Here is a 14,931-nt window from a genome sequence, read left to right on the forward strand (position 1 = left end):
ATCCAGTCATCTGTTGAAGGGCATCTCGGCTCCTTCCACGATTTAGCTATTGTGGACATTGCTGCTATGAACATTGGGGTGCATATGGCCCTTTTCTTCACTACGTCTGTATCTTTGGGGTAAACACCCAGTAGTGCAATGGCGGGATCATACGATAGCTCAATTTTTAACATTTTAAGGGACCTCCACACTGTTTTCCAGGGTGGCTGTACCAACTTGCATTCCCACCAACAATGTAGGAGGGATCCCCTTTCTCCACATCCTCTCCAACAATTGTTGTTTCTTGCCTTGTCTATTTTTGCCATTCTAACTGGCGTAAGGTGGTATCTTAGAAACTACAAATCACTCTTGAAGGACATTGAAGAAGACACAAAAAGATGGAAAAATATTCCACGCTCATGGATCAGAAGAATTCATAGTTAAAATGTCCATGCTACCCAGAGCAATGCACACTTTCAGTGCTATCCTGATCAAAATACCAATGACATTTTTCAAAGAACTGGAACAAACAGCCCTTAAATTTGTGTGGAACCAGAAAAGGCCCCGAATCTCCAAGGAATTTTTGAAAAGGAAAAACAAAGCTGGGGGCATCACAATGCCGGATTTCAAGCTGTACTACAAAGCTGTGATCACAAAGACAGCATGGTACTGGCACAAAAACAGACACATAGACCAGTGGAACAGAATAGAGAACCCAGAGATGGACCCTTGGCTCTTTGGGCAACTAATCTTTGATAAAGCAGGAAAAAACACCCAGTGGAAAAAAGACAGTCTCTTCAATAAATGGTGCTCGGAAAATTGGACAGCTACATGCAAAAGAATGAAACTTGACAACTCACTCACACCATACAAAAAGATAAACTCCAAATGGTTGAAAGACCTCGATGTGAAACAGGAATCCATCAAAATCCTAGAGGAGAGCATAGGCAGCAACCTCTACGACATTGGCCAACGCAACCTTTTTCATGACACATCTCCAAAGGCAAGAGAAACAAAAGAAAAAACGAACTTGTGGGACTTCCTCAAGATAAAAAGCTTCTGCACAGCCAAGGAAACAGTCAAAAAAACTACGAGGCAGCCCACGGAATGGGAGAATATATTTGCAAATGACACCACAGATAAGACTGGTATCCAAGATCTACAAAGAACTTCTCAAGCTCAATACACGAGAAACAAATAAACAAATCATAAAATGGGCAGAAGATATGAACAGACACTTTACCAATGAAGACATACAAATGGCTAACAGACACATGGAAAAATGTTCAAAATCATTAGCCATCAGGGAAATTCAAATCAAAACCACACTAAGGGACACTCCTATTTTTATATTTCCAATTTTATGCCTTTATTTCTTTGTTTTGGCTTATTGCGCTAGCTAGGATTTCTTTCTTTCTTTCTTTTTAAATAAAGATTTTATTTATTTATTTGACAGAGAGAGGCAGCGAGAAAGGGTAAACCAGCAGGGGGAGTGGGAGAGGGAGAAGCAGGCTTCCCGCTGAGGAGGAAGAATTTTGTTTGTCTGGAAATGTCCATGCGGGGCTCGATCCCAGAACACTGGGTTTGTGATCTGAGCCGAAGGCAGACGCTTAAGGACTGAGCCACCCAGGTGCCCCACTAGCTAGGATTTCTAGTAAGATGTTAAATAAGAGTGGTATGGACTCTGGGAGACAAACTGAGGGCTTCAGAGGGGAGGGGGCTAGAGGATTGGGATAGGCTGGTGATGGGTATTAAGGAGGGCATGTATTGCATGGTGCACTGGGTGTTATACGCAAATAATGAATCATGGAACATTACATCAAAAACTAGGAATGTACTGTATGGTGACTAACATAACATAATAACAAATTATTATAAAAAAAGAAGAGTGGTGAGAATGCACATTTTGTCTTGTTCCTGATGTTAGGGGCGAGCATTCAGTCTTTCACCATTTAAATGTTTATATATATTTTTTACAATGAAAACTGTATATATTTAAGTGTGGTGTTTTGATTTATGTATACCTTGTGAAGTGATGATGACAAGTGAATTAACATATCTATCATCACCCAGACTTTCCCTGTGTGTGTGTGTGTGTGTGTTAAGAACATGTAAGATCTGCTTTTAAAGCAAATTTCAAATATATAGTATAGTATTAAGAATTATAATCACTGGGGCACCTGGGTAGCACAGTCGTTAAGCGCCTGCCTTCGGCTCAGGGCGTGATCCCGGCGTTATGGGATCGAGCCCCACATCAGGCTCCTCCGCTATGAGACTGCTTCTTCCTCTCCCACGCCCCTGCTGTGTTCCCTCTCTTGCTGGCTGTCTCTCTGTCACATAAATAACTAAAATATCTAAAAAAAAAAAAAAGAATTATAATCACCATGCAGTATATTCAGTCTCCAGAACTTTTTCATCTCATTACCGAAAGTTTGTACCATTTGATTTCTAGCTCTCATTTGCCCCTGATAACTACCATTCTACTATCTTTTTTACTGAACTTGACTTAGTTTTTCTAGATTCCACTTATAACTGAGATCCTGCAAATCCGGTCCTTCTGTGTCTGGCTTAGTGTCTTCAGCATGTTGTCCATGTTGTCCAGGTTCATCCATGCTTGGAAATGGTAGGATTTCCTTCCTTTTTAAGGCTAAGTAATATTTCATTTTCTTTATCCATTCATCTTTTCCTTTACATTTAAAGTAATTATTGATAAGGATTTTCATTGTCATTTTGTTAGTCCAGGTGTTTCATAGATCAAGTGTTCCTCCTGCACATCTCTCTTTGTAATTTCATGGTTTGTTTGTTTTTTTTACAGTGGTGTGCTTTGATTTTTTTTCTCTTTATCTTTTCTGTATCTACTTTACATTTTTGCTCTGCAGTTGCCAGGAGGCTTACATAAAGTATCTTCTAGATATAGCAGTCTGTTTTAAGCTGATAAGAACTTAACTTTGTTTACATCCAAACTCAATGCTTTTATTCCTCCTCACCAATTTTATCTTTTTGATGTCACAATTTACATATTTGTATATCGTGTGTTTAACAAATTATTTTATAGTTTTTAAGATTATTTGTGTTTTAAGCTTTTACTAATGTTATAAGTAATTTGTACATCGCCAGTACAATGTCACTGTGTTCTGAATTTATACATTTATATTGACCAATGAGATTTATCCTTTCATGTGATTTCATGTTACTAGTAACTGCCCTTTTTGTTTTTCAGCTTGAAGGACTCCCTTTAGTATTTCTTGTAAGGCAGACTTAGTGGTAATGAATTCTGTCCACTTTTGTTTGTCTGGAAATGTCTTTATCTCTCTCTCATTTCTGAAAGTCTTGTTTTTCTGGGTTAGGTATTCTTACTTGGTATTTTTTTTCCAGCACTTCAAATAAGTCACTCACTCTTCCACCTTTCATGATTTTTGCTGAGGAATCCACTGATAGCCCCAAGGTGTTCCCTTGTATCTAATGAGCTCCTTTTCTCTTGCTGCTTTCAAGACTTTTTCTTTGGGTTTAATTTTTGACAGTTTTATTATAATGTCTCTTGGAGAAGTCTTTTTCAGATTCAATCTTATTGATTGAATGTCCCAAGATTTCCATACATTTCCCTAGGTTTGGGAACTTTTCAGCCATCGTTTGTTTAAGTAAGCATTCTGCCCACTTCTCTCTTCACTACTGGGACTCCCATAATATGAATATTGTTTCACTTGATGGTATCCTGTAAGGCCTGTAGGTTTTTTTCCCCAGTCTGACTGTATCCCACTCAGACTTGATAATTTAAATAATCCAGGAGGGCATGGTTGGTTCAGGCAGTTGGGGGCCACAACTTCAGGAACTGCATGATCCTTGGCAGCAAGAGTAGTGGAGGGTTCTTTGTGGCTGCGGTGCCTGTTGGGGTCTTCAGCAGCACCACCAGATCCAGCGCCAGGAGACTGGGGAAGGAGAATGGTGGCAAGAGTTGGTGCTATGCACACACTCCTCTGTGGAGGCTGAGAGCAGGCTCATGCCCAAACAGAACTTTTGCCAGTGGAGGGGACTGTGCCAACTGTGGGCACACAGGTAGCTTTGAGTGCCTGGGCTATCTGTGTGCACTCACGTGGCTTCAGGGCTAGCCAGTAGTGCATGCACAGCAGTGGGGGCTCATGAGTGGAGTTCAGGCTGGCAGTGTGAAGGTGTACAGCTTCAGGGTTTAGCTGTGGTCTCATGTGGCAGTGCAGTGCAGTGACAGGAGCCAGGCCTGGCCTCAGGCACCTGATAGCTGCTGGGGCCTGGGCTGGTGTTGTCCATATGCTCAGCCAAGACTGACTCGTGGTGTAGATTCTGGGTCTCGCAGTGTTGGCGATGGTGCTGGCTGAGGCAACTCCAGTGAATGCAGATGGGCCACAGGAGGACTCAGGTAGCTGGAGTCTGCAAATGTGAAAACCTCTGGGATGATCAGCAGCAAACTCTTAGAGGGTGCACAGTGCTGGGCTGGCTGTGGGTTCCTCAGCAGCAAAGCCTGCTTGAGACTTCTGCAGAGCAGGACACAGAGAAACACGGTCACTCATGTCACATGGCTGATACTGGTAGTCCTGCCCTTGTGTGTCTGTGTCTGGATGTGTCAGCCATGCCAGTCTGTGGGAGGTTTGAAACCAAAACAGGTCATTTGTGCCATGCCCCGAAGGGCTGAGGCTCATGGTTGCTCACCCTTTCGCTGTTCCCCAGAAAGGGGACCTATCTCAGGTCAGGGAGTGTCCTCTTGGTGCTGAGCAGCGCTGACCTGGGGCGTGGGGTGATGCAGGCAAAATGAAGCTCTTCTCCTTACTTTTCTTGTACAGTTATTCTCAAGAGTTTTGCTCCACTGTGCTGTTGAAGCTTCTTAAATGGACTTCGAAGAACTTGGGCCTATTTTTGTTTGTGGATAGCTTTCTAATTATAGTTGTTTGTGGGATGAGAGAGACTGGAGTGTCTGTTCCATCATCTTCACAATATAACATCAGTCTTTCTTCACTGAGGTGATGTTAGCTGTAGGGTTATTAAGTTGAGAAACTTTCCCTTTCTTCCTAGTTTGTGAGTTTTATCATGAAATGGTGTTTCAGGTATCCATTGTATTTTTTATTTTTATTTTATTTTAATTAAAAAATTTAAAATTAAAAGAATTTAATTTACATATACTGTATTATTAGGTTCAGAGGTAGAATTCAGTGATTCATCAGTTGCATACAACAGCCAGTTCTCATTACTTCATTACTTAATACCCATCATCCAGTTACCCCATTCCTCCAGCCACCTCCCCATCAGCAGCTTTCAGTTTGTTTTCTATAGTTTAGAGTGTCTTATGGTTTGCCTCCCTCTCTGTTTTTATCTTACTTTATTTTTCCTTCCCTTGTCCTATGTCCATCTGTTTTGTTTCTTAAATTCCACATATGAGTGAAATCATATGATAATTGGCTCTCTCTGATTAACTTATTTTGCATAGCATAATACCCTCCAGTTCCATCCATGTTGTTGCAAATGGCAAGATAGCATTCTTTTTGATGGCTAAGTAATATTCCATTGTATATATATATACACACACACCACATCTTCGTTATCCATTCCACTGTCAATGGACCAGATGTGTGTCTGGGCTCTTTCAGTGTTTTGGCAATTGTGGACATTGCTGCTATAAACATTGGGGTGCATGTGTCCCTTGAACTCAGTATGTTTGTATCCTTCTGATAAATACCTAGTAGTCCAATTGCAGGGTTGTAGGATGGCTCTATTTTTAAGTTTTTGAGAAACCTGCATACTGTTTTCCAGAGTGGCTGCACCAGTTTGCATTTCCACCAACAGTGTAAGAGGGTTCTCTTTCTCCGTATCCTTGCCAACATTTGTTGTTCCCTGAGTTGTTAACTTCAGCCATGCAGATATCCATTTATTTATTTATTTATTTATTTATTTATTTATTTTTTAAATGATTTTTTATTATATTATGTTAGTCACCATACAGTACATCCCCGGTTTCCAATGTAAGGCTCGATGATTCATTAGTTGCGTATAACACCCAGTGCACTATGCAATACATGCCCTCCTTACTACCCATCACTGGTCTATCCCATTCCCCCACCCCCTCCCCTCTGAGGCCCTCAGTTTGTTTCTCTTAGTCCATAGTCTCTCATGTTTCATTCCCCCTTCTGATTACGCCCCTTTCTTTATCCCTTTCTTCCCCACTGATCATCCTAGTTCTTATGTTCCATAGATGAGAGAAATCATACGATAGTTGTCTTTCTCTGCTTGACTTATTTCACTTAGCATTATCTCCTCCAGTGCTGTCCATGTTGCAGCAAATGTTGAGAACTCGTTCTTTCTGATAGCTGAGTAATATTCCATTGTATATATGGACCACAACTTCTCAATCCAGTCATCTGTTGAAGGGCATCTCGGCTCCTTCCACGATTTAGCTATTGTGGACAATGCTGCTATGAACATTGGGGTGTGTATGGCCCTTCTCTTTACTACGTCTGTATCTTTGGGGTAAACACCCAGTAGTGCAATGGCTGGACCATAGGGTAGCTCAATTTTTAACTTTTTAAGGGACCTCCACACTGTTTTCCAGGGTGGCTGTACCAACTTGCATTCCAACCAACAATGTAGGAGGGATCCCCTTTCTCCACATCCTCTCCAACAATTGTTGTTTCTTGCCTTGTCTATTTTTGCCATTCTAACTGGCGTAAGGTGGTATCTCAGTGTGGTTTTGATTTGAATTTCCTTGATGGCTAATGATTTTGAACATTTTTTCATGTGTCCGTTAGCCATTTGTATGTCTTCATTGGAAAAGTGTCTGTTCATATATTCTGCCCATTTTATGATTTGTTTATTTGTTTCTCGTGTATTGAGTTTGAGATGTTCTTTGTAGATCTTGGATACCAGTCCTTTATCTGTAGTGTCATTTGCAAATATATTCTCCCATTCCATGGGCTGCCTCTTAGTTTTTCTGACTGTTTCCTTGGCTGTGCAGAAACTTTTAATCTTGATGAAGTCCCATAAATTCATTTTATCTTTTGTTTCTCTTGCCTTTGGGGATGTGTTATGAAAAAGGTTGCTTTGGCCAATGTCGTAGAGGTTGCTGCCTATGTTCTCCTCTAGAATTTTGATGGATTCCTGTCTCACATTGAGGTCTTTCATCCATTTGGAGTTTATCTTTGTGTATGGTGTGAGAGAGTGGTCAAGTTTCATTCTTTTGCACGTAGCTGTCCAATTTTCCCAGCACCATTTACTGAAGAGACTGTCTTTTTCCCACTGGATGTTTTTTCCTGCTTTATCAAATATTAGTTGCCCAAAGAGCCGAGGGTCCATTTCTGGGTTCTCTATTCTGTTCCATTGGTCTATGTGTCTGTTTTTGTGCCAGTACCATGCTGTCTTTGTGATCACAGCTTTGTAGTATAGCTCGAAATCCGGCATTGTGATGCCCCCAGCTTTGTTTTTCCTTTTCAACAGTTCCTTGGAGATTCAGGGCCTTTTCTGTTTCCATACAAATGTAAGGACTATTTGTTCCATTTCTTTGAAAAATGTCCTCGGTATTTTGATCGGGATAGCATTGAAAGTGTAGATTGCTCTGGGTAGCATGGACATTTTAACTATGTTAATTCTTCCGATCCATGAGCATGGAATATCTTTTCATCGTTTTATGTCTTCCTCAATGTCTTTCAAGAGTGATTTATAGTTTCTAGAATATAGGTCCTTTACGTCTCTGGTTAAGTTAATTCCAAGGTAACGTATGGTTTTTGGTGCTCTTGTAAATGGGATGGATTCCCTAATTTCTCTTTCTTCGGTCTCATTATCCGTGTATAGAAATGCAAGTGATTTCTGAGCATTGATTTTGTATCCCGCCACGTTACTGAATTGCTCTATAACTTCTAATAGTTTGGGAGTGGCTTCTTTTGGGTTTTCCATATAGAGTATTATGTCATCTGTGAAGAGAGACATTTTGTCTTCTTCTTTGCCGATTTGAATACATTTGATCCCTTTTTGTCATCTGATTGCTGTTGCAAGGACTTCTAGTACTATGTTAAGTAATAGTGGCGAGAGTGGGCATCCTTGTGGAGTTCCTGATCTTAAGGGAAAGGCTTCCAGCTTTTCCCCATTGAGAATAATATTTGCAGTAAGCTTTTCATAGATGGCTTTTATGAGATTGAGAAATGTACCCTCTCTTCCTACACTCTGAAGGGTTTTAATCAGGAAAGGATGCTGTATTTTGTCAAATGCTTTTTCGGCATCAATTGAGAGGATCATATGGTTCCTGAGTCTTTTCTTGTTGATATGATGTATCACGCTGATTGATTTGCGAATATTGAACCACGCTTGCATCCCAGGTATGAATCCCACTTGATCGTGATGGATAATCCTTTTAATGTACTGTTGGATTCTATTAGCAAGTATCTTGTTGAGGATTTTGGCGTCCATATTCATTAGGGAAATCGGTCTGTAATTCTCCTTTTTGATGGGGTCTTTGCCTGGTTTGGGGATCAAGGTAATATTGGCCTCATAGAATGAGTTTGGTAGCTTTCCTTCTGTTTCTATTTTTTGAAATAGTTTTAGGAGAATAGCTATTATTTCTTCTTTGAATGATTGGTAGAATTCCCCAGGAAAACCATCCGGGCCTGGAGTTTTGTTATTTGGAAGGTTGTTTATCACTGACTCAATTTCTTCATAATTAATTGGCCTGTTTAAGAAATAAATTTCTTCCGGTTTCAATCTTGGTAGTTTATAGGTTTCCAGGAAGGATTCCATCTCTTCCAGATTGATTAGTTTATTGGCATATAGCTGTTGATAAAAATTTCTAATAATCCTTCCAATTTCAATGGTGTTCGTCGTGACCTCTCCTTTTTCATTCATAATTTTAATAATCTGGGTCTTTTCTCTTTTCTTTTGGATAAGTCTTGCCAGTGGTCTGTCAATTTTATTGATTCTCTCAAAGAACCAGCTTCTAGTCCTGTTGATCTGCTCTACTGTACTTCTGGTTTCTGATTGGTTGATTTCTGCTCTAATTTTGGTCAACTGCTTCCTCGTGCGTGGATTAGGCCTGTCCCTCTGTTGCTGTTCCAGCTTCTTGAGGTGAGAATATAAAAACTGCATTTTAGATTTTTCTATTCTTTTGAGTGAGGCTTGGATGGCTATGTGTTTCCCCCTTAGGACTGCCTTTGCAGTATCCCATAGGTTTTGGACTGTTGTATTTTCATTTCATTGGTCTCCATAAATTGTTTAATTTGATTTTTGATTTCCTGGTTTTCGAGTCATTCCTGAGCAGGATGGTTCTTAGTCTCCAAGTGTTTGAGTTTCTTCCAAATTTTTCCTTGTGGTTGAGTTCCAATTTCAGAGCGTTGTGGTCTGAGAATATGCAGGGGATAATTTCAATCTTTTGGTATCGGTTGAGACCTGTTTTGTGTCCCAGAACATGGTCTATTCTTGAGAATGTTCCATGGGCATTAGAATAGAATGAGTATTCTTTGATTCTGGGGTGTAGTGTTCTATATATATCTATGAAGTCCAACTCGTCAAGTATGGCATTCAAAGCCTTTGATTCTTTGCTTAGTTTTTGCTAGGGTGTTCTGTCTATTTCTGATAGTGGAGTGTTGAGGTCCCCTACTATTAATGTATTTTTATCTATATATCTCTTTATTCTGGTTAAGAGTTGGCTTGTGTATCTTGCTGCTCCCCTGTTGGGGGCATATATATTTATAATTGTCATATCCACTTGTTGAATACTTCCTTTAAGAATAATATAGTGCCCTTCTGCGTCTCCAACTATAGTCTCTAGTTTAAAATCCAATCTATCTGATATGAGAACTGCTACCCCAGCTTTCTTTTGAGGTCCATTTGCGTGAAAGATGGTACTCCATCCCCTTACTCTCAGTCTGAATGCATCTTTGGGTTCGAAATGAGTCTCTTGTAGACAGCAAATGGATGGGTCATTTCTTTTTATCCAATCTGCAACCCTGTGGCGTTTTATGGGAGTGTTCAAACCATTCACATTGGCACTAAGAACTGAGAGAGATGATTTTAATGATGCTATGTTGCCAGTAAAGTGTTTGTTTGTATTGGTTGTGACTTTCTTTTGTGTATCACTCTTGGGGCCTTTTTACCTTTATAGAACCCCTCTTAATATCTCCTGTAGGGCTGGTTTCGTGGTTACGAAATTGGTTAATGACTGGTGATTCTGAAATGTCTTTATTTCTCCATCAATTCTGAATGACAGCCTTGCTGGATAAAGGATCCTTGGCTGCATGTTTTTCTCTGAAAGAGCTTTAAAAATGCTCCTCCAACCCTTTCTCTCATTCCAGGTCTGTGTAGACAGGTCTGACATAATTCTGATACCTTTGCCTTGGTACGTGAGAAATTTCCTTGCCCTGGCCGCTTTCAATACTGTATCCTTGCATCTAATATATGCGAATTGCACTATGACGTGACGTGGCGTAGGTTTGTCATGGTTGAGCTTGGGAGGGGTCCTCTCTGCCTCTTGGACACGAATGTTTCCCTCGCTAGATTAGGGAAGTTTTCAGCTACAATTTGTTCAAATATCTCTTCTAGACCTCTGTTTTTCTCCACCCCCTCGGGGATGCCGATGATTCTAACATTGGATCGTTTCATTGAGTCAGTAATCTCCCGTAACCTACATTCGTGGGCGTGGATTTTTTTAAGACCAGCTTCTATTTTCGTTTTTTCCTCTATTAACCCATCCTCCAATTCACTAACTTGATCCTCTGCTTCGGTGACCCTGGCCATCAGAGCCTCTAGTTTTGCCTGCATTTGGCTCATAGAATTTTTAATTTCTGTCAGATTCGCTCTCATTTCTGTCCTTAGGGATTCTATATTCTCAGTAACCTTTTCGTTAATACTTTTTTCAATTCTACTCATCGTTTTGACCATTGTTACTCTGAATTCCATTTCTGATAATTTGGTTACATCCATATCCATTATTTCTGTGGCAGAGGCCACAGACTCACTGTCTTTTCTTTGCTGGGGGGGGGCTTCTCCTTCTCGTCATTCTGATGAGGAGAGGTTGCGGGGTTGTCCAGAGCCCAAATTATTGACTGGGTCCCAGGCCGTGCCCCTTGTTTTATAGGGATCTTAGGGATGTGGGCTTCTTCTTTAAAGATTTTATTTATTTATTTATCTGAGAGAGAGAGACAGACAGTCAGCAAGAACGGGAACAGAAGCAGGGGAGTGGGAGAGGAAGAAGCAGGCTCCCAGCGGAGGAGCCCGATGAGGGACTCCTTTCCGGAACACCGGGATCACGCCCTAAGCTGGAGACAGGTGCTCAATGACTGCGCCACCCAGGCGCCCGGGTTGTGGACTTCTTGGTTTTTCAGCCTGCCTTCTGGGGGAGGGGCCTGCCGCGCCGATACTCAGGCAACCCTGTTTGGGTAGAGTCTCCGTGTCCCCTGCGAGGGGGGATGTGGATGGGCACGCTGTGAGCCGGTATTTCCAGGCTTTTGTTCTCTGGCGGCTTTCCCTAGTGGTCTGCTATGCCTCTTCTGAGAGTCAGAGCAGCAGAGGCTGAATTGTCACAGAACAGAGGGATTGTGGCCCGTTCTCCACTGATGTTCTGGCCACTTTAACTCCGTTACTGTTGGTGCTGCTCAACCCTGCAGCGTCCCGGGATGTGCGCCCCACACCCGGTGTCCCTGCCCTCACTTCCAGGGCCAGCGCGTCTCTGTCCTTTGTGTTTCTAAGGCCGCCAGCCGCCAGCTGCCCCCGCGCGCTCCTGGATCTTCGGGTCTCAGTCTATGCCCGGTGAGCACACCGGGATTCCGGAGTTCCGTGAGAAGCCTGGTGGCGCGTGCTCCTGGCTCATGCGGGTGCGGTCCGTGAGTCCGCCCGCTCCCCCGTGCAGGTGGCTGCCGCTTCCCGGCGCCCGAACACGGCGGCTCCCTCCCCCTTCCGTTTATCTTCCGATATCTGTGCTCGGTTTCAAGGCTCCCCACTTCGTACCTCAATACTCAGCTCTGGAGATGTTCATTTGTAGAGATCCAGATGTATCTTCCTGTGTCTCAGGCTGATTCCGTGGTTGTTTAGGCTGGTCTGGTACCTATCCAGCTCGACTCAGGGGACCAGCTGAAAAAGGGGTCCCCTACTCCTCCGCCATCTTAACTCAAGCCCCCAGATATCCATTTTAAAACAAAATATAACTAATGAATCATCGAACTTTACATCGGAAACCGGGGATGTACTGTATGGTGACTAACATAATATAATAAAAGAACATTAAAAAAAATAAAACAAAATACAGTTTTGGAAAATGGAAGAAATATTCAAATTGGTTGGCTTGCTAGGCCAGTCCCAAGATGAGAAATAGAATTATTTCTCTCTTTTTCCTTAATTCCTTTGGGGAACATACAGGGGGAAGAGATTTCCATGTTATTGCACCATTTCTTCAGAAGAGCAAATAGATTCCTAATCTTTTTAGTGTTAACTACAATTTTTTTAAAAAATCACCATATCATGACATCCACTTTTGAGTTTCTCATGCTATGGATATATGTACAGGCAGAACTGGTGTGAGGCATCATACAGTTTGCCAGGCTATCTGGCTGCCTTCCATCAGTCCAATTCTACTCTGCACAGCTGAGGAGAATGTACTAAGTGTTAATCCTGTGTATTCCTCGGGAGGAGTAGTTTCCCTGCCAAATTTTCCCACACTACATTTACATTGAAAAGGAGCTGGAATATAAAGGCTGGAAAGCACATCAGGTGTCTGGATGTGTCCTGAGCTTTGTAGGAAGCTAGGCATTTGGTATAAGTATCTGTTGATCACCTACCATAGGGCCTACTACTTAGTTGATAATTACTAAATATTTGTTGAATAATTTCTGCCTGTTTAACAAATTTTCCACAATCTTTGAGACCTCCAAAACTTACATAGGGCAAATTGTGTTTTTCTTTGATTCTAGTTTATTGGTCCAATGGGATATATGAAAAGTGCAATCTCTTTGTCTGAGGATGAAGAATGGAAGAGAATACGAACATTGCTATCTCCAACCTTCACTAGCGGAAAGCTCAAGGAGGTAAGAAAAGAAGAGGTTCAATTAGAAAGTTAAGGAATACATCTGGGGGCTGGTAGGAAATAAGATCATAGTCCATCTCTAAGGGGTAGTCTGCTGAATTCGGGCTTCCTAAAAATGGTCTTTTCATGTCCTACAAGAGATACGATAAGATTTGTTATTACAAATCATTGTTCCATGCTTGTGAAAGCCACATCATTCTAGGACTTGATTCTCAGATTTAACTTCAGGTGGTGTTGTATTTTGTGTGTAGATGTTCCCCATCATTGGCCAGTATGGAGATGTGTTGGTGAGGAACCTGAGGAAGGAGGCAGAGAAAGGCAACCACGTCATGTTGAAAGAGTAAGCAGGAGCGGGGCTGCTGGGATTCCTTCTCTGTCACAACACTTTCCAGCTGCTGCCACAGAGCCAAATTCCCACTGTTGAGTTTCTCCAGCGAAGCAGCTGAAGTACGCATGTGGTGTTACAACTCCAGTGGGCCAGCCAAGACGAGGTAGCTCGCCTAATAAGGCAGGGCGGTCAGGAGAGAAAGGGTGTTGTTTGTGTACATGAGGCAGGATTACTTTATCTGCTTAATTGTCACCTTAGATATTCTGGAAGACAAAAATACATGCTTGAAAAAAAGAAACACGATTGCACCAAATCTTTGAGTTCTGAGGGTATGGAATGATGGGACGGGAAGGCACTTGGTACATATCGCTGGGCACTGGGTGGGGCAGAAACACTAACTTGTGGAACTTGGAACAACTTAAGTCCCTTCCTGATTTTGTTGAGAATATTAGAAAAATACTAAATATTAACTTTGACTGTACTTGCCCTCCTTTCAAAATCAAAAAAGAGAAGGCCCTGCTCATGGGATGGCAGGGTGACTCTCTCTCACTCTCTCTCTCTATTTTTTTTTCTTGCCTAACTTGGGATATATTTTAATTATACTAGATGAACAGATGTACATCAGGGACTGTCCTAGGAAAACTACTGGCATATAATCACTTAGCTATGGCATCCCCTAAATTAATTTTGGTGTGATTATATATATATATTTTAAACTAGGAACATTCTTTTTTTTTTTTTAAAGATTTTATTTATTTATTTGACAGAGATAGAGACAGCCAGCGAGAGAGGGAACACAAGCAGGGGGAGTGGGAGAGGAAGAAGCAGGCTCATAGCAGAGGAGCCTGATGTGGGGCTCGATCCCATAACACCGGGATCACGCCCTGAGCCGAAGGCAGACGCTTAACCGCTGTGCCACCCAGGCACCCCTAAACTAGGAACATTCTTAGTTCTTACATTTTCCAGAAATGAGTGAGTCCTCAGGGCAATCTCAGATCACTGGAGATGAGATAGAGTGGGTCTTTCAGAAGACTTAGCAGGGATGTAGAGAAGGGATGGTGTTCCTGGCAGCACAGAACAGGGTGTTGGTGTTCTGTCATGTGTTGAAGAGGAATCAGCTCTGAGCATAGATACTGTGGTGAGAGAAGAACCAGATCAATTTCACCTTTCTTGACTCCCTAAGGAACGGTTAATTAGTCTAGCATCTGTTCTGCTCAGACACAGTGCTTCTCCACCTTCTACTGCCCATACTCACAACACACTACTGTAATTTGTCCAACTTTGGGTCTCTATCCCTCCATGACTGAGCTCCTTGAGCTCAGAGGTAGTTTTAACTTGTCATAGTGTCCGCATGATCCCTAGCACAAGGCCGGTTGCATCATGGCATCACATGAACACCACATGAGTGGCTGTGATGGCATATAAACTCTTCAGATGATCCAGGAGCTGATACTGAATGTGTGGCTTTTGTCTTGTCTGGACATTGGAATCTACATGCACTTTTTGCTCCATGTTGGATAAGGATAGGAAAAATGTTGTGACTATACCAACTTGCATTCCCACCAACAGTGTAAGAGGGTTCCCCTTTCTCCATATCGTCTCCAAC

General features: G+C 42.0%; 1 protein-coding gene across 1 annotated transcript in view; it reads left to right on the forward strand.

The window, feature by feature from the left end:
- LOC148110465 (cytochrome P450 3A12) overlaps positions 1-14,931 on the forward strand; it is a 43,834-nt gene that overhangs the window by 11,021 nt on the left and 17,882 nt on the right. The window contains exons 5-6 of the mRNA XM_087867549.1: positions 12,885-12,998; positions 13,249-13,337. Of these exons, the coding sequence (XP_087723675.1) occupies positions 12,885-12,998; positions 13,249-13,337 (203 nt within the window). The remainder of the gene's footprint in view (positions 1-12,884; positions 12,999-13,248; positions 13,338-14,931) is intronic.

Source organism: Ursus americanus, chromosome 2, assembly GCF_024610735.1.
Source record: "Ursus americanus isolate L20-20 chromosome 2, mUrsAme1.1.p, whole genome shotgun sequence".
Classification (NCBI taxonomy): domain Eukaryota; kingdom Metazoa; phylum Chordata; class Mammalia; order Carnivora; family Ursidae; genus Ursus; species Ursus americanus.